The following is a 20,067-nucleotide window of genomic DNA, read 5'->3' as shown; positions in this document are numbered from 1 at the left end:
ATAAAATAATGTTTTAAATATCAAAACTTTGCTTTTAATCGGGAAAACTGCATTGTTCAAGAAAAATCTATGCAGAGTAATCAATCATTGGCTGCTGTTTTATGATTAACCTGACTAGCAATTCTAGCTTACACTACGGCAGTTACAGTCATACGCATCACCTTTACCATTTACCACACAGCTTCTGTTTTAAGTCAGTATAAGAGAACCTTTGACCTGTAAATTATCTCCAGTGGTTCCTTCGAAGAGTACGGCGTAAAAAAGCGTCCTCCGCAAACACTTCTGTTGTCTTTTGGCTCCATTTGGTTGTGTTGTGGCTACTTGCAGCGCGTTTTAAAAGTTGCATGTTTTCTGTATTTGCAGCACGTTGTAGAAGTTGCATGTGTTTTTTGTATTTGCAGCTCCAAATGGCCAAATGGCCAGGCAGTGCAAAAGGGATGGGCTAAAGGTATGAACGCTAGAAAAAATGCTAGCTAGTAATAAACAGCAGAATTTGTAATAAACAAGCAAAATGTTTACACACAATCTGGGTCCCAGCATTCACTTCACCTGAATCCTAATCAATAATGAAGGCAATGGGCCAGCCAGTACTAAAGGGATGAAACTTTATAAGAAGACATGAACCTTGTGAAATACATTTTAGAAAACAAAAAAACAATTACAGAACTAGAGAACACACAATTGTGGGTAAAACGGGAACACAGAACACAAGTATGGTTACATAAAAGTGGGAAATTCGAGTGATGAGATGATAACTGCTGGTAAAACGGGAAAAGAGGAACACACGGGAACACAGAACACAAACAAGTGCGGCAAACAACTACACTATACACTATAAATAATAAAGAACTAAACTATTTACAGTTATATTTACAGTTTATATTTAGCATTTTTTACAGACAATGTCATAATGCTCCTTGCACACTTGTGCCCCACACTTGCAACACTGCGCGTTCGCTTTACGGTCAGTAGAATAATGGCACAGGCTGCACCCTCTTCCTTTTGGATTTCTCTTCCGGGGGAGGTGGGACTGCACTGGGTTGGGATTGGGTGGACTGGACGTCTGAGGGGTGGGCCTGGCTGATCTGGGCGTCCCTGATTGCTCTCACCGTTGTAGCAGCATGGGACCCTCGAGGAAGATGCATTTGTTGCGGAACAGTGGGACCGATTAGGGCTTCGCCCAGCTCCTGCAGGAACAGCCTGCGTCTCTGTTTCAGTCGTGCCTTCCATCCGGGATTGAGCTCCTTCCACACGATGTAGCCATCGTGCGCCGAAATGTCCAGAATGTTAGAAAATAATGCAAGGGGCCAGCGAGCGGTTTCCCTTTTGCATGAATAATTGGAAATTAGCTGATCCATGGTGTCAACCCCCCCCCCCCTCTTAGTTTTGTTATAATCAATTATGATTTCCAGCTTTCTGTCTTGCCGTTGGGTGATGTTTGGCTTATTGTGGAACGTGCTCATTAGAAGCATGTTTTTGTTGTTTTTGGGGATGTAAGTCACGAGTGTCGTATTTTGGGAAAATGCAAATTCGGAGGAGTGTAGCCGCCTGCCCCTAGTTGTTAGCAGAGCAGGCGGCAGCTCTGGACGATTTCGGCGCACAGTGCCTACCATCGTAAGGTGACGCTGGAGGAGCTCCTGTCCCAGACTGAAGGAGGTAAAGAAATTATCAAAAGTAATGTTGTGCCCCCTCAGCCCCTCAGACAGTTCCAGCACCACATTTTTCGCCACGTCGACTTCCCGTGCCTCCCCTGGAGGCTTCCCCATGTACAGCTTCACTCGCCAGCAGTAGCTTGTCCTGGCGTCGCACAGCACCCAGAGTTTCAGTCCGTACCTCCCGGGCTTGCGAGGCATATATTGCCTGAAGGAGCAGCGTCCTGCAAGAACGCATCTAGGGAATACCAATTTGATGTCATATGAAGCAATCGGATACAACGTATACATTTTTAGTAACCCATTACAATCTAATTCCTAAGTAATTTAGTAACTACTCGGGTACAAATCATGAACAAGGTAACTGGTCAAAATAAATGATACATTACGATTCATTGCTAATGAACATGAGATCTATATTTGAACTAAAAACTTATAACAATGTATATAACTGTAGAGCAGTAATAACGCATTTTACGTACCTTTGAATGGTACCTGGCGCTCATCCATTGTCAAGTCGTGGCCGAGATTATACATGACAGGGAGATTTGCTGACCACAGGTCCCAGATGTCTCTGATGGGTGCAAGCCTGTCCGTCGTCCGTCTTGCTTGCCGTGATCTTTTGTCGTCAAATCTGAGGGCCGATGTCAGCTGCCCGAACCGCACCCTGTTCATGACCGCTGGGAAGATTGGTCTCCCAACGTTCAAGTCCCAAAGGCTAGCGATTGACTCTCCTTTTCATTTGAAGACGCCTGCGAGAATGCAGACGCTGAGGAAGGCATAAAATTCTATGGAGGTCAGTTCCACCCAGCTGCTGGAAAACTGCTTTCTCCCTTCTAGGTTTGTCATAGTGACAATGATTCTTTCTACTCGTCTTGGCATGAATGCCTTGAAGGCAGAAAGAATGTCCCCTGCACAGCCTCGTTGGTCCTGGAGGTGTCCTCAGGATATGTCGTGCTGGCAGTCTGCCTCCTGCACGATCTTCTGCTCTGCTTGTCCAGGAAATGTCGCTATTGCGGGACGCAAAGATCTCGTCCTGGACGCACACCTCATGTGTTATACTGCTGGGCTGTGTACTGTCCTCCTCCGAGCTGCTGGTTTCAAGACCTGTAAAAAAATCGACGACTTCTTGAGCACTGCATCCTGCCATGTTTGAACTCCAAGTAACCCTCTCCTCAGGGTTCGCTCCAGCATAAACACGCTTCTTTGTTTTTCAAATGGAACAAACAATTGCCCAAATGTCGGGAAAGCCCATTGAAATGAATGGGAAGCGGGAGGCATAAGGCACATTGAGGGGCTTGCGCAGTTAGAGTGTTGCCACTTGAATATATTTGCTCTAAAGAGATCCAAATTCATAAAAAAGCACAAGTCGTTACATTTTAAATATTTACAATTTTTTTACATTGCCTGAAAAAAAAAAATGTAATTACCGCTAGGTGTCGCACTGACTTTCCATGGTCTCTGTCGACATCCTGTGGTCAAAAAAATGCATTACATTACACATAATGGATGATATTTTGCAGTGAAGACGACAATGTTTGTATTCGCAAATTAAAAAAAATATATATTAATAAAACTATTAAAATTGGGTTCTCAGGACTCAGATTGTCTACGAGTTGCACAGATATTTGAGTTGAACATAAGGGTTCTAGCAATATCAGCTACACAGATACACAGCCACGGTCAGAAGCCACAAGTAAATCATTCATTACTTTGACTAGAGCAGTTTCTGTGCTATGGTTTGGTCTAAAGCCAGACTGATATAATTCATTGGCATTAGTTTTTTGTAGGAAAGAGGACAACTGACGAACTACCACCTTTTCCATGATCTTTGAAATGAAGGGAAGATTTGAGATAGGTCTATAGTTTCCTAAAACACTAGGTTCAAGATTTGGTTTCTTTAGGACGGGTCTGATGACTGCCATTTTAAAAGGTTTTGGAACATATCCAAGCCTAAGAGAAGAGTTTAACACATTTAACAGGGTGGTGCTGATCTGCGGTGCAATTTCCTTGAAGAATTTTGTAGGAATTGAGTCTACAAGGCTACAGATAACAGCTTCAGGTCTGACCTCAAGTCTTTGGTTCTGTGAACAATTTATGATGTCAACACTAAACAACTATTTACATGCAATGAACAGTCAACTGAGAGCAGACATGTGCAAAGAGCAGTGATTTCTGCATGTGAAAAGCTAAAGTTACAGAGTGTAAGGGCTTGTGCTATGCATGTGGACATACCGCATATAAAGCATGAATCTTTGCGCTCTATAGCTTCTCTGCCCCTGCACGTCATCTTTTCAAACATGGCTCTTGCTCCATGTGTGTTTGAGAGAGAGACAACAGGTTCTTCTCTGTTCATAAAAATATAAACAGCCAAATTTTGAACAAACTTACCTGGCTCAGTTTGTCCAGGTTGGGCCTCAGCTTGGTCCCCATGACACCTCCCTTGGCCTTCATCAGGGCAGTAAGTTTTGGTGTGTAGTGGTCAAGTTTAAACATGAACCTCTGCTCCAGGGAAACTGTTGTTATTCTTCTAAATTCCTCCTTGACCTGAATTGACAAAAGATTCAAAAGTACAAAATTAAGAACCAGGTCAAATACACACTCATCACTTTCTCTCTCACACACACATTAGGAACCAGGCCAAATAGTCTGATGCGAAGTAAAGGAAGGGTAAATTCTACATAAAGGTGCACATATGATGCTCAGCTTAAAAAGAGTAATTTGGTCTACAGTTGTAACTGGGAAACAAGTACATTTCCAGTATATATTATATAACGGTAGTTCATAATATCCATCTATCCATTTTCCAAACCACTTATCCTACTGGGTCGCGGGGGGTCCGGAGCCTATCCTGGAAGCAATGGGCACAAGGCAGAGAACAACCCAGGATGAGGGGCCAGCCCATCGCAGGGCACACTCACACACCATTCACGCACACATGCACACCTACAAGCAATTTTAGCAACTCCAATTAGCATGTTTTTGGACTATGGGGGGAAACCGGAGTACCCAGAGGAAACCCCACGACGACATGGGAAGAACATGCAAACTCCACACACATATAACCCAGGCGGAGACTCGAACCCGGGTCCCAGAGGTGTAAGGCAACAGAGCTAACCACTGCACCACCATGCCACCCCTAGTTCATAATATATCATTCTAAAATTGTTACTGGCCTACACAACTTTAAGGATTTAAAAATGTATTTACCTCAGCTTCACAAAAATAGCAGGCCATCTCTCTTTGCAGTCATCGGCTCCTGGACTGCCATTCACAACCTCAAGCCTTCGATAGGAGAATGTTTTGGCCATTTTTTGTTGAATCACCCTACGGTTGTTCTTTACCTCGTTAAGAAGCTCCTGTCTCTCCATTTCCAATGTGTCATTAGTTTCACCACTTGGATGTGGTGGAAGATCGTTAACCCTGCAAAAGTTGAATATACATTAGTACTGTAGTCACAATCTTTAAAAACACAATGAACAGTTTCATACTTTTTCAGATAAGCTCCAAGATGTTCAAAATATTGCGCCTCTGTGTGAAAACTACACGAATTACATACATGACATGAAAAGGAAACAATCTGCCCTGTCTGTTCAGTCTGTATGATCTCTAGACAAATGGGTGCAAAGTGCACCCCAACTTTTAAATGAACAAGGACAGTCTGTGTACAAACAGGGTAGTGCCCGCCCTGACCAGCATGTAAATGTTCCAATGTATAATGCCTTAATAGCTCTAAACACTTTGATGTCCTAAAATTGCAGTTTTTGCATGGCCATATCATTTTAATATGAGGCCTACTGCTTTTCCCTGAGGACACCTGCCTAGAAACCCGTCCTCCCTAGACCTCAACTGTCCTGTCCAATGAGTAGGGCCACCATGTAAATGAAAAACAATTTGTGATATTAAAACCACAAAACATTTAACCACAATTATATGCTATGTTATGCAGTTAAGAATAAGGAAACACATAAGCGATACAATATTCTGCAAATCTACATATAGATTCATACGTACCTATATGAAGCTAATGTTGAACGTTGGACAAATCAAATTACACACCACTGGCTTATCCTGCAGCCTATCCTGGCTTGACACAATAACAACCCGCTGCTGTGCTGTTCTGGTTCCTGTTGATAAAACCATATGCTTTATTTTAATAACATTTATTAAAAAAAAAAAACACTTATTGAGTAATAAAAGTGACTGATTTGACTTGCATTAGGGGCTTTCCATTTGGTTGACTGCTCAATTAAGTTAAATGTAATATCAAAAGCAGCAAAATAAAGTAAATACTGAGTAGAAAATTGTATACTGTAAATAGTTGTGCTTTAGGTGGCATATTAGGTTAGCAAAATAAATTTTACTTAGACATTTCATTTAAACCCATCAATAGTTGTTTTATACTGCTGTAGGAACATGGTGGACTTTGTATAACAGGACTCGCTCGTTATGAGGATATGAAAGGCTCATTCTAAACTTAAAAAAGACACACGATTCTTAATTCCAAGTTATTGTACAGTACGGTATATTCTAATTATGAAATTTAGATTCGTTTTCTGATAAATCCCCTTAAATCCCACACGCTGGATATTTAAAGAAAATTATTTTCATGACGCCATTCATAACGGCAGGATGGACTGCACTGCTATCTTTACAGTACGACGTGGTTTTAAAACGTTGACTTTATGCATAGGTTATGTCCAACTGTTAGACCAACTCGCTGCACCGATTGGTTTTAACAAAAGCATGAACGGCCGCACTGTGTTTAATAGTCGGCATACACCAGCCTAGCAATTACAGTATGTTTAGCAGCACATATTAAAACCATCACGAGCTAAATTACCGGACTATCAAAATGCACACGGGCACAATTATTATTCTAAAATAAACGGTAATAACTTAAGCAGGGGATAGTCCAGGCACGCTGCTTCTTCCAACAGATTCGAACACCAAACTTCAATTTGTGATGAAAACGCGGGTATCTAAAACGCATACTGCGTTTGAATCCACGCATGCGTATTTGGATGTCAAAAGTGCGCATATGCCAATTCAAATGCGGTATTAATTTTTAAATTACAATTTACTTAGTATTTCTGTGTTTATTTACAGTGACAATTAAATAAGTAAACAGTACGAAAAAATATATAATAAAGCTTATTATTTGCATACAGTTCACTTACTAAGTGAATAAAATGTGTAAATATTCAAAATTTTACTTCAGAAATTCTTGATCCCACTGAATCTTAATTTTACAATGTAGAAGTTAAACAGTTAATTTAATAAATTTTACTACACCACAAAGTTCTTTTTTTCAGTGTGTGTTATCCTAGCCAAATAGGAATTTAGGATTGGTTTTGTTCATGTCTATTAATCTGGAGAGATACACAGACCGAGCAGTCACTAGTGCTTGTCTGTACTTAGAGAGGCTCTTTCCAGGCAGATCTGAAAACTTCTAGTTTAGTTGAGCCCCATTTGCACTCTAGCTTGTGTGAAGCCTGTTTAAGTTACGCGTATGATCTGAGCACCAGGGGGCAGGTTTCTTATCTCTATGCTTTATCTTCTTAAGTGGAGCTACAAGATCTAGGTGCTGCGAAGCGATTTCTCCATGTGCAGTTACCCGTTCAAGTTCATTTTCACACGATGCTTCAGATGTTAGGCTGAAGGACTGTGGAAGTTGTTTCATAAATGTTGTTGTAGTTAGTGCGGTAATAGAACGTCTGATTCTATACTTTGGAGTGGTGGTCAACAGGAGGCTATACTGGATTTCAAATGTGAACAAGTAATGATCTGAAAGCAGAGGATTCTGAGGTATAATAGATATGTGATCCACCAGGACCGCTTGGCTAAGAATCAAATCCAGGGTGTGGTTACAGGCATGAGTAGCCCGACTACATTCTGATATACACCTACAGAGTCTAGGATAGCAGAAAACGTTGTTGTTAAAGGATCACTATGTTTCTCCATATGAATGTTAAAATCACCCACAATAACGGCTTTATCAGTACTGACCACCAGGTTTGTTAAAAAATCAGCAAACAGAACTACAAAGAGATGAGCCAGCAAGGCTAAGAACAAGAGTTTCAAATGTGCTGAAACTCACACCACATTTCTCAGACACTCCTAAGTTGGACTGAAAAATTGCAGCAACCCCACCACCTTTGCGATTTGGTCGAGGGTTATGCTTATAACTGTATTCCACTGGAGTAGATTCATTTAGTGCCATGAATTCATCCGGTTTAAGCCAGGTCTCAGTAAGGCACAGGGCACCAAGACTAAAATCAGTAATTATTTCATTTATTAATAGTGCTTTAGGAGCCAGTTGCCACGCCCAGCTCGTACGATCCTCGTGTGTGCCACGCCCCCTGATTATCCACGTGTGCTTCCCCGATCTAGCCCAGCTGTGGCGGATTATTTTCACCCAGTCCTGTCTATTTCAGTCCGTGTCTTGCCTTAGTTCTTGGTCCGTCATTGATGTTCGTCGATGTTCTGTTCTGCTCGTAGCCTTATTCCCCGAATAAACCCCGTTTACCCCGACTTACGGCTACCTGCTTCCTCCTTGCCTGTCTGCCTGTCCGTGCGATCACCCGTATACCCAGCGATTGTGACACCAGTGATCTTATATTCTGAAGTCCAAGTTTAAGTTTAAATATTGCATCACAACTGTTTTCTAGTAATGGATTCATTGTGATTTTTATTACGTTATTATGGCACACTCTACGGTGGAATAATCTTCCATGATTAAAGACACAGGGAACAGACACCAATAAAATGAACCCTAGGTGACGACTCTAAGCGACTAGCAGGCGGTCGGTTATGCCGGTTTGCCTGACGCCTGGACTTGGCTCTGGCTAGTCAGCGATCTGCCTGGAGACTATGAGCTATGCTTTTGGACAGGAGGTCGGCACCAGCCCGCGAGGGGTGAATACCGTCCCTCTTCAAAAGCCCAGGCCTACCCCAGAACATCCGCCAGTTGTCTATATAACCTACACCATTTATCGGGCACCATTCTGACAGCCAGCGATGTAGTGACGATAATCTGCTGTACATTTCATCACCACGCCTAGCAGGGATGGGGCCAGAGCATGTTACTGACACACACATCTTCTTCGGAAGGCTGCACACCTCTTTAAAATTTGCCTTAGTGATCTCCGATTGCCTCAATCGGGCATCATTAGTGCCGACGTGGATAACAATCTGAGAGTATTTACTTTTACTTTTAGCCAGCACTTTTAACTTTGCCGAGATGTCGGTCGCTCTGGCACCAGGGAGACAATTTACTATGGTCTCTGGAGTCGCTACTCTCACGTTTCTTAGAATAGAATCACCAATTACTAGAGCACTAGGTGCCACAGGTGTCTCAGAGGGAGTTTCACTGAGTGGGGAGAACCTGTTGGAAACGCGAATAGGCGAATGGTGTCGGTGTAAGTTTGGTTTGGACTTACGACTATGCCGCCGGGTCATCACCCACTCGCCTTGCAGCGAAGGCCAAAGCAGGGGGAGACTGACCAGCTATCGCAGACATATCCGGAGCCGCTAACACTGAATCGATAAAACTCTCATTCTCCTGAATGTTATGTAATGTCCGGATACGTCCCTCTAATACTACAATCTTCTCCGTCAGCCTAGCGGCTAACTGACACTTCTCACATGTACAGTATAAGTCCCGCTAATGACTGGAGAAGAATAGCTAAACATATTGCACTCAGAACACAGAATAGGAGACACGGCTTTGTACTTACAGTAAATGGGAAAACTGAGGCTCTAAGGCTTGAAGCACCTTCTTGATTGAACGGAGACGGATCAGGGAGAATAGGGAGACGGAGGTGTCTCGGGGACAGACAGTGCCTCCCGGTAAGGGCACTCACCGATTAAAAGAACTAAAGATAAGAGAGCTGTTTGTGCAGTGTCCAGTGGGCCCAGTGTGTGTGTGATGTGAGAGAAATCCCTAAAGGAAGGGTCACGTGTGGATATTCCCTCAGAGATAAGCGCCTTGAAGAAGGGGACTGTTTACCCTGAGGGCTTGGGATACTGTTTCGAGGCGTAGAGGCCTTGAAGGTTTCATACTGATTTAAAGGTACTGCCCTGAGAGAGGGCCAGTGTTTGTGCTGCAGGTTCTTGGATTAGTGTGAGTCGGAGACATCGCCCTAAGAGAGGGGGGTCTCCCTGTTCTGATAAAGTAAAGGTTGGGTTGCCCTAAGGGAGGGGCCCGTGTGTTTTAAGTTGTGGGGGAAAAGTGCTGTTATGTCATGATGCAAAGATATTGCTATGTTGCAAAGGAATTGTTTTAAGCAAAGGTTATGTTTGTCATGCCCGGCTCGTCCGCTCCTCGTGTGTGCCACGCCCCCTAATTACCCACGTGTGATTTCCTGATCCTGCCCAGTCGTGTCTTGTTTCCTGCTGCCTTGTTCTGTGTATTTAAGTCCTGGTCTCCCCAGTTTGCTTTGTCTGTCATTAATGTCTGATGTTCGTAAGCGTGAGCTGTTTCCCGGTCCCTGTCCTCGTATTAAACTCCCGTTTTGCCCCGTATTCCTGCTTCCTGCTTCCTGCTTGCCTGCTTGCCCGCACGATCGCCGCTTCACCCGTACCCGATCGTGACAGAATGACAGACCCAAAGAAGAAGCGGAGAAGGAGGAAGAAGCTCCCAGAAGAGCCGATCAGTCTGGGCGCCTGCTCGCTCTCCAGCCCCTGGCTCCCTCAGGAGGAGGAGCTCGTCCTGGGTCCCGACCTGGGACCGTACGGTCTGGGACCCTGCTCCCTGGCGAGGCTCTGGGCTCCGAGCGAGGATGAAGAGGACGAGCCCTTCGTCTTCCCGGACCCAGAGCCCCTCCCTGCGGAACAGCTATCGCCCCCCAAGCGGAGCGATAACCGGCCCGAGGGGCTGGCCAATGGGGGGGCCAGAGCAGTGAGGGACGCCATCCCGCAGGTTCCCCGCCCTCTTAAAGGGGCCACGCCCGTTTCGCCCGCGGCCCTCGCTGACAGGTACTTCACCCTCCAGGGACTGTATTGGAGGGTGATGGGAGAACCGGCCCCACAGGGCCCTCCGGAGGGGGAAAAGCTCGCAGTGCAACTGGGGCAGGATTTCGCCTCTTTCACTCCAGAATCCCCGTATTTAGATCTGGAGAGGATGGCTGAAGACCTCCGGAGGCTGATCAAGCTCCGGAGAGCTCCGGAAGCGCCCCCTCCGCCTGCAGCTCCAGGGCAGGCGCCCCCACTGCAGCAGCCTGCAGCTCCAGGGCAGGCGCCCCCACTGCAGCAGCCTGCAGCTCCCGGGCAGGCGCCCCCTCCGCAGCCGCCTGCTGCAGCTCCCGGGCAGGCGCCCCCTCCGCAGCCGCCTGCTGCAGCTCCCGGGCCGGCGCCCCCTCTGCAGCCGCCTGCTGCAGCTCCCGGGCCGGCGCCCCCACTGCATCCAGCTCCTGTTCCTGACCACGCTCCTGTTCCTGACCGCGCTCCAGTTCCTGACCGCGCTCCAGTTCCTGACCGCGCTCCAGTTCCTGACCGCGCTCCAGTTCCTGCAGAGGCACCCCCTCTGCAGCCGCCTGCTGCAGCTCCCGGGCAGGCGCCCCCACTGCAGCCACCTGCTGCAGCTCCAGGGCAGGCGCCCCCACTGCAGCCACCTGCAGCTCCAGGGCAGGCGCCCCCTCTGCAGCCGCCTGCTGCAGCTCCCGGGCCGGCGCCCCCACTGCAGCCACCTCCAGTTCCTGACCACGCTCCAGTTCCTGACCGCGCTCCAGTTCCTGCAGAGGCACCCCCTCTGCAGCCGCCTGCTGCAGCTCCCGGGCAGGCGCCCCCACTGCAGCCACCTGCTGCAGCTCCCGGGCAGGCGCCCCCACTGCAGCCACCTGCTGCAGCTCCAGGGCAGGCGCCCCCTCTGTAGCCGCCTGCTGCAGCTCCCGGGCCGGCGCCCCCACTGCAGCCACCTCCAGTTCCTGACCGTGCTGCAGCTCCCGGGCAGGCGCCCCCACTGCAGTCGCCTGCTGCAGCTCCCGGGCCGGCGCCCCCACTGCAGCCACCTCCAGTTCCTGACCGCGCTCCAGTTCCTGACCGCGCTCCAGTTCCTGACCGCGCTCCAGTTCCTGACCGCGCTCCAGTTCCTGCAGAGGCGCCCCCTCTGCAGCCGCCTGCTGCAGCTCCCGGGCAGGCGCCCCCACTGCAGCCACCCGCTGCAGCTCCAGGGCAGGCGCCTCCTGACCGCGCTCCAAGTCCTGACCGCGCTCCAGCGGCTCCCGGGCCAGCTGACCGCGTTCCAGTCCCTGACCGCGTTCCAGTCCCTGACCGCGCTCCAGTCCCTGACCGCGCTCCAGAGGCGCCCCCTCCGCCTGCAGCAGCTCCAGCTCCTGTCCCTTCTCCTCCAGTGACTTTGTCTCTCTCACCCCGGCGAACTCGACCCCATCCTGGGGTCATGTCTGTGTCCCGTAAAGGGAGGGGACACAGACGCAGGGCTGGGGTCCCGCCCGCCCTGCCCCCTGGCTCGCCCTGCCTCGCCTGCGCTGGGGCTCGGTTGGCGCCTGCGGGTCCTGGCCCTCCGGGTCGGCTGTCGCCTGCGGGTCCCTCTCCGGTGCCTCGTCGCCCTGCCTCGCTCCCCTCTCCGGGTCCTGGTCGGTCGCCTGGGGGTTCTCCGACGGCGGCTCCTCGGTCGCCTGCGGGGCCCCTACCTCCGGCCCTCCACCGGACGTCGCCGCCTGCTGCGGCTCCCCCCTCCTCCGGGCCTTCGCCGTGGGCCCCTCCTGCTCCCTCGTCCCCTTCCCCGGTGCTCCCTCCTGCTCCCTCCCTGGCCCCTCCGCGGGTCCCTCGCCCTGTCTCCTCTGCCCCTTCTCGGTCCCCTCCGGCTCCGGCCGCCTGCGGCCCCTCCGGCTGCCTCCCGTCGCCCGCTGGGGCTCCCTCGGGCTCCCCTTCCTTCCTCCTCCTTGTCTCCCTTCGCCCCTGCCTTTGTCCCGCCTGTCTCTGCCCCTTCGTTTTTTGCTCCCCCTTGCTTTGTTCCTCCCGTCTCTGCTCCTCGTCCTCCTGTGTTCCCTCCGTTCACTCCTGGCCCATGTGTCCCGCCTGTGCCCTCTGCTTCGCCCTTTCTTGTCTGTCTGTCTGCTTTCCCGGCCCTCTGTCGGGTTTTGTCCTTTGTCTTGTCCCTGGCTGTGTTTTGTGCCTCTGTCTTGTTCCCGGTCCTGCGTTGATTCTGTTCTTGTTTTCCAGGTCCTGTTCTGCCTCGTCCCGTCCGTCGCCCCCTTCCTTGGCGCGCCCGGAGTAGCGCGCCTTTGGGGGGGGGTTCTGTCATGCCCGGCTCGTCCGCTCCTCGTGTGTGCCACGCCCCCTAATTACCCACGTGTGATTTCCTGATCCTGCCCAGTCGTGTCTTGTTTCCTGCTGCCTTGTTCTGTGTATTTAAGTCCTGGTCTCCCCAGTTTGCTTTGTCTGTCATTAATGTCTGATGTTCGTAAGCGTGAGCTGTTTCCCGGTCCCTGTCCTCGTATTAAACTCCCGTTTTGCCCCGTATTCCTGCTTCCTGCTTCCTGCTTGCCTGCTTGCCCGCACGATCGCCGCTTCACCCGTACCCGATCGTGACAATGTTGTGTTGCAAATAAAATATTGGTAAAGTAATAAGGCCAGAGAGAGCCTAAGTATTAGAAGTTGTGGGGATTTTAAAGGTCTGCTGGATCAGACTGGTTTTGTTATGTAGAAGTGGGGAAAATGGTCATATACTGTATGCAATTTTGGGTTGAACCAGAGGAAAAGCACATATATTTTTGACAGATAAGTTGAGTGTTAAGGTGCATAAAGCAGAAATAAGCACCCCAGAGGTAAAAACACTAAAATTAAAAAAGGGATCAATCTAGCAGGGGGACTGGATAGAGCATTTGTGCATTTCTATAGAAAATCATTTATAGTAGTGGAAGTGCGGGTAGGTGAGTTTAGAATTTTGACAAATCATAAAATAATGTTTTTGAATAAAATGTGATTAGAAGATTCTATGGACTATAGAGACTAAGTTTAGAGATAAAGGGTATTAAAGCACATCTTTGTGAGAGAACAACAGGTCATAGACAAGGGGTTTTGTGACTTTCCATGGAATTAGGGAGTTTAACAGAGAAAGTGTGAGGAGGCTCGTGTGCACGGTGGACAGACAAACGTAAATCAGGCTGATAAAAAAGAGAGAAGGGAAGTTTTTGAGGATCTAGCACAAGGGAAGCTTTGGTATATGTGTGCCCGTAGATAATTGGGTGCAACGTTAGGAGTAAGTAGAAAATAATTTAGAGTCAGTGACACTTTAAGGTGAAGTAGGTTCAGTCAGGGAGCGAATTCTTATTAAGGAAAAGAAAGGAAAAGAATAGAACACGGGTTGGCTGTGAGGAAATTTGGTCATTTTTATACCAGACAGGAAAACAGCCCAAGTGACAGTAGAGTGGAGGAAAGCAGTAAAATGAAGGGCCCAGTAAAGGCAGCAGACACACCAGTACAGCAGCTGGGGAGGGAGCACCCCCTGCCTAAAACAAAGATAGAAAAGATGTGTAAAAAGTGGGAGAATAGAACAAAGGCTCTGGTAACTAAGTGGCCTAAAGGGGGCACATGGGGTGTAGCTGTGTGTGAGGAGATGGAGACTCTGATAAAGTATCATAAGGCTAATAAGAACACAGAAAGGCGTAAAAAGAAAAGGTGTAAGGAACTGGAAGTTCTGAGGTTGTTTAAAGTAAAGGGAGAGACCTGGAGAAGGGACCAGAAAGCGATGAGAAAGGCATTAAGTGAGAAAGAAGAGATGAGGCAGGAAGAAATATGGCCACCGTCTTATCAAAGTCAGTACCTGTTAGTGGAAGCCCCACCTCCTTCATACAAGGGTCAGTTTCCAGTAATAGAGGGGAAGGTAGAATTCAAAGGTGAGGTGACACAGACGGAGGAAGCAGGCAGGGAGCAGAAAGGAACGGCAAGTTGTCTAGATGGATACAGGGAAGTGAGTGCATTGCTGCGGCAGGCTGTGGAGGAAGGACTGCGAGGGAGTGAGCTAATAACAGAAGGCCAGGTATGTGGGTCTGAGGAAAAGGGAAGTGCTAAAAAGGTGGGGTACGGAGTAAGTGGTAGTGATGCAGAAGGGCTGATGCACCTGCTGGACACCCCTAACCCTCCATCTAAAGGATGGAGTCAGTTTCAGGAGAAGGAGACAGAAACAGAAAGTGAGGAAGGAGTAGAGGATAGAGTAGTGAGAAGCAGGAGGGCTGTAAGGCCCCCCACCAGGTACACTCCGATGCTTCCGTTGATGGTGAAAGGAGCACAGACACAGTATGTGCCGTGGGCAGGACAGGATCTGGAGGGCCTGCTTCTCAGACTCCCAGTTCTGGCAGAAGGGGCCGGAAAGTGGATAAAAGCATTTGAGGAGGAAACTATGGGTCGGCTCCTGGCGATAGGGGACATAAAGGCAGTTATGGCTCGCGCTTTGGGGGTGGACGCAATGGAGAGATTGCTGCGAAGCAGTGGCCTGGCAGCAGCGACAGGGACTCCTGTGAATGATGCATGTCCCTTTGACGATTACCGTGCTAACCTCTGGCACCAGCTGCGATTAATGTTTCCTCCACGGCTGAGTGTGGCTGAAATGAAGGTGGAGCCCATAAAGGAGGGGGAGAGCCCAGCTGCCTATCTGCAAGCTCAAGAAAAACGGTGGCGCACTGAGACAGAGCAGGACCTGCAGAATCCGGCATTCAGAGGTCTGTACCGGAGGGCACTGCAGGACGCGCTCCCTAAGCCAGTGAGAACCAGGCTAAGGCAAGTTGTGGGACTTATTATTATGCCTGAGGAGCAGTACCGTGAGCAGCTGATTCACGCTATTGACTTGTACAGAGAGGAGGAGGACTCTGCTAAAGAGCGTGAGAGGGAGCTGACAAAGAAACTGAATCAGATGCAGCTGGAGGAGCTGACCGCTAAAAAGAAAAAAGTCCAGGCACCAGTGGTCTCTCCGGACCCCAGCCCCCGGGGGCAGCCTGTGGACAGCCGACAGTCTCCTGTCGCTGGGGCCCCTCAGAACACTAATTGGCCTTCGGTCCATGATTGGAATAGAGAGACTAGATATGATAGGTGGGGGGGTGATCAGAGAGCACCTGATTTCCCACAAATTAGATGATCCCAGTCTATGGGAAGACTGGGGAACAGGCCACTTCAGCTGGTGTGCTGGAACTGTAACCAGCCCGGACACACCTCTAGAGTCTGCCCAAATCCACCCTTTCAGGGGGTGAGCCCGAGACGCCCTATAGGCCCGGTTAACCCAGGAGGCTCTGTAGGTCCAATGCCGAATAGAGGCAGGGGTGGCAATCCGCAGTTGCAGAATAACAGACCACGGGGTCCGATCAACCCGTGGCCCAGAGACGTTTATTCTAGGGGTGCCCAGAGAATCCTAAAGGGGGACCTCAGATGCCAATGTTGAGTAAGGGGTCTGAGGCTGAGCCGATGCTGCAGGTTCAAATAAATGGCAAGTAATTCCAATGATGATAGACACTGGGGCCACCTACACTTGTGTAGGACTAAAAGATGCCAGTCATATCCCCCGGTCCGCTGAGAAGGTCAGGACCATAGGATTCTCGGGACAAGTGCAGCATATTCCAAAATCTGCTCCAGTGGAGATTAAGATAGGGGACAAAAATGTAAATATGCCCATACTAATATCAGAGCACACCCCAGTGAATTTGTTAGGCAGAGATGCATTGTGTCAGCTGCAGATAGACGTAAAATGTACAGAGGGGGGTGTAGAGGTGCTCAGTGGACAGTACAGCCTTACATGACGAAATTTGTTGTTCCATAGAGGGCAGTATAGTTTATATGGGATTGAAGATGTTACTGGAAAAATTTGGGAAATTTTAGAACAGTGTGGCCCATTTATACAGGAACAATATAGCAATAGGTTAAATTGGACACAGGACAAACATATTTGTTTGTTGCGATGGGGAAAATTCAGTGATCCTGAAATAAAGGGTGAGTGGGATCAGCTCATAGAGTCTCTGCCTGGCCGGGAGAAAGAAAGGATGTGCATGATAACAGACGGGAAAATATTAGGCCCTGAGGGAGTAGCCATTCCGATACGGAAGACGGGAATAGTGGGAGAATGGTACAACATACCAGACACGGAGCCCCACATAGCAGTGGCTTTTAATCAGTCCATGCTGGATCTGGGAGAAATGATGCAGCGAGCAAAGCAGGTGGTTTGGGTGCCGACGGTGCGTGAAGGCGTGCAGGCAGTGGCAGGAGAGAAGATGTTAAGGATTCAGTGGAGTGCAAAGGTTGTAGGTGATTTGAAGTTAGACAACAGAGATCCGTGGCTGTGGAGCATGATAGGAGTACAGTGTGATGCAAAAGAAAGTACAGAGGAATGTTGGCAGGAAATGGAAAGAGAAGTGCCTGAGGAGGTGTGGACTGCTCACGATACAGATGTAGGCCTAGTAAGTTCAGCTAGTCCAGTGGAAATTTATCTTAAACCAGGGTGCACACCTCCCTGGAAAAACCAGTATCCCTTGAAACCTGAGGCCGAGGAAGGTATAAGGGAAACGATAGAGGGATTACTGGATGCAGGGGTGTTGGTGCCTACCATTAGCTGCTGCAACACGCCCCTCTTGCCTGTGCCAAAGGCAGGAGGTGAAAAGTGGAGGCTGGTACATGATTGCGTGCAGAAAATGAGTACAGTACAGTACAGTAATACAGTATGTGGATGATTTATTGTTGTGTGCTGAAACGCTGGCAGACTGCCACCAGGACTCAGTGCAGTTGCTGAAGGTCTTGGCGAAATGGGGCCATAAGGTGTCCAAGGCCAAGCTGCAGTACTGCCAAGAGCAGGTTACGTACTTGGGACGTGAGATCAGTCATGGGAGGAAAGCTATAGCAGCAGAACAGCTAAAGGGGATCACTAAGGCTCCGAAACCCATGACTGTGTCACAGATGCTGACTTTTTTAGGGATGACAGGATTCAGCATGGACTGGATTGAGGACTACGCTGTGAAGGTGGCACCGTTGCGGGCACTGATAAAGGAGGAGGGCCACACTAATTTGAAGGCCTCCTTAATTTGGACAAATGAGGCCTCAGTAGCATTTGAATCTATCAAGCAGGAGCTACAGAATGCACCTGCTCTGGGCCTCCCAGATTACACCAAGCCGTTTTATCTGTATGTCGGGAACAGGAAGGACGGCTTTGGGACAGCTCTGCTCACTCAGGACTTGTGTCCTGGCAGACGGAAGCAGCCATTGGCATACTATAGCATGAAGCTGGACAATGTGGCTCAGGGATACCCACCCTGTTTCCAGGCAGTGGTGGCTGCCTATTTAGGCTATGAAAAGGCCACTGCCATCACAATGGGTTATCCAGTGACAATTTATACTTCACATAAGGTGGTGGACCTTATTGACAAAGGCAAATTTGTGTTGACCCCAGCGAGGCAGTTAGCGTACTTTGCATTTCTCTCTTACCCGGATGTGACAATAAAGCACTGCACTACAGTAAACCCTGCAGACAGCATTCCCCTGGAGGATGAGGGGCACTCTTTGAGTCTTTGGTTTACACTAAACTGAGACCAGACTTGGAGAGTTCTCCCATTGAAAATAGCGAGATGGTGTTGTTTGTGGATGGCTCATGTTGGAGAGATGGGGATGCCTTAAAGGCTGGGTTTGCTGTAGTTCAGGCACAGGGTGATGATTTTCACACTCTCGTTTCAGAGCCAGCGGCACAACCGTGTTCCGCTCAATTAGCGGAGCTAAAGGCTTTGACTGCAGCGTGCCGGCGAGGACAACATAAGACGGTTACAATCTACACAGACTCTGCATACGCACACGATGGATGCCATCTGTTTGGAGCAGTCTGGAAGCAAAGGGGATTTCGCAAAAGTGACGGCTCCCCCATTCAGCATTATAATCAGATTTTGGAGTTGCTACATGCAATGATGCATCCTAAGCATTTGGCTATTATAAGTGTCAAGCCCACCGCAAAGGTCGTGATTTTGTTATTCGAGGCAATGCGGCCTCTGATGCGGCAGCCAGGGCGGCTGCGCAGGTCAGGACTGCTCATCTTTTGCCTATGGTGACTATAGAGCCGGACCTTACTGTTTCTGATCTGGTGGCCCTGCAGGAGCGTGCGGGTCCCTATGAGGCCTCTGTGTGGCTAAAAAGGGGGGCCTCTAAGGATGCTAATGGGCTGTATCGCAACCATGAGGGACTTTTGGCCGCACCTCTGTCTTTGGTGAACATTTTGATAATGGATGCGCATGGTCTTGACCATTGTGCAAGGGGGGAGGTGTTACGGAAAATGACACAACAAGGTTTCTGGGCACCACAGATGCAAGCAATGGTGGATGCAAGGTTGTCGGAATGTGAGGTGTGCATTAAGAACAATGTACACAAAGCAATCATAGCCCCAGTAGGGCACATTCCAGTGCCTGAAGAACCGTTCAGACACCTAGTGATGGACTATGTGGACATGGGAAAAACAGCATATGGAAAGCGATATATGCTTGTGATTGTGGACAGGTTCAGCAGATGGGTGGAGGCAATACCGTCCAAGGACATGGGAGCGATGACAGTGAAATTCCTAATCAGAGAGGTGATTCCGAGGTTTGGGATACCAACTGAAATAAGCTCTGATAATGGAGCTGCCTTTGTGGGGAAAGTTACTAAGTTAGTGCTTCAACAGCTGAGAATAAAACAAAGGTTGGGATGTGTGTATCACCCTCAGTCGCAGGGCATTGTGGAGAGAGTGAATGGCACACTTAAGCAGAAGCTGAATAAGATTTGCGCCACCACGAAAATGAACTGGGTGGATGCACTGCCAACAGCCTTGATGGCGTATCGAATGGAAATGCACAGGGTGACGCATTTGTCTCCGCATGAAATGCTGACAGGGAGACCAATGCCTGGATCGACTTGGAGAGGGCGTATAAGGGACCCAGCCTAGATCAGCTGGGGGATGAATTAAAGTTGTAAATGAGGACGTTAACCAAAATACACAAAGTTATTTCCAAACAGGAAAAGGAGAAAGCACAGAAAGAAGACACAGACCGGGAGGAGCCAGTCATCTTTCCAGGAGATAAAGTCTACCTGTGAGTGTTCCGGCGAAAGTGGCACGAGCCCCGACGAGAGGGACCCTTCAAGGTGACACGAGCCACAGCAACAGCAGTACAGGTAGAAGGGAGTAATACGTGGTACCATTTGAACCACTGCACTAGAGTACTGCACGAAAGGCAGATAGTCACTGAAACCGACACAGAGGATGCAGCTGCCCTTGACTCAGATGGCCATGATGTAGCTTCCAGAGGAGCTCCACAACTTGGGGTGGAGCCAGTTTCAGGTTCAGAGCAGAGTGAGGGTCAAGAGGAAGCGTCGCAAGCAGGCCAGCCACCCCAGACAGGACACGAAGCTGTGGGTTCTGGTAGGGCTGACAGCGACGATGTTAGTGATGAGAATGATATAT

At 48.8% G+C, this 20,067-nt stretch overlaps 1 protein-coding gene and 1 pseudogene across 1 annotated transcript; both read right to left on the bottom strand.

The window, feature by feature from the left end:
* The window catches only part of LOC125723040 (cytohesin-1-like), a 458,952-nt pseudogene that overhangs the window by 229,273 nt on the left and 209,612 nt on the right, over window positions 1-20,067 (bottom strand).
* Window positions 611-2,098, bottom strand: LOC125723050 (piggyBac transposable element-derived protein 4-like). The gene has a single exon (XM_048999463.1). The coding sequence runs from the start codon at window positions 1,941-1,943 to the stop codon at window positions 966-968; it is 978 nt and encodes a 325-aa protein (XP_048855420.1). The 5' UTR covers window positions 1,944-2,098; the 3' UTR covers window positions 611-965.

The sequence above is a fragment of the Brienomyrus brachyistius genome, unplaced genomic scaffold (genome assembly GCF_023856365.1).
Source record: "Brienomyrus brachyistius isolate T26 unplaced genomic scaffold, BBRACH_0.4 scaffold45, whole genome shotgun sequence".
NCBI lineage: Eukaryota > Metazoa > Chordata > Actinopteri > Osteoglossiformes > Mormyridae > Brienomyrus > Brienomyrus brachyistius.
This window is presented reverse-complemented; position numbering and strand designations above follow the sequence as displayed.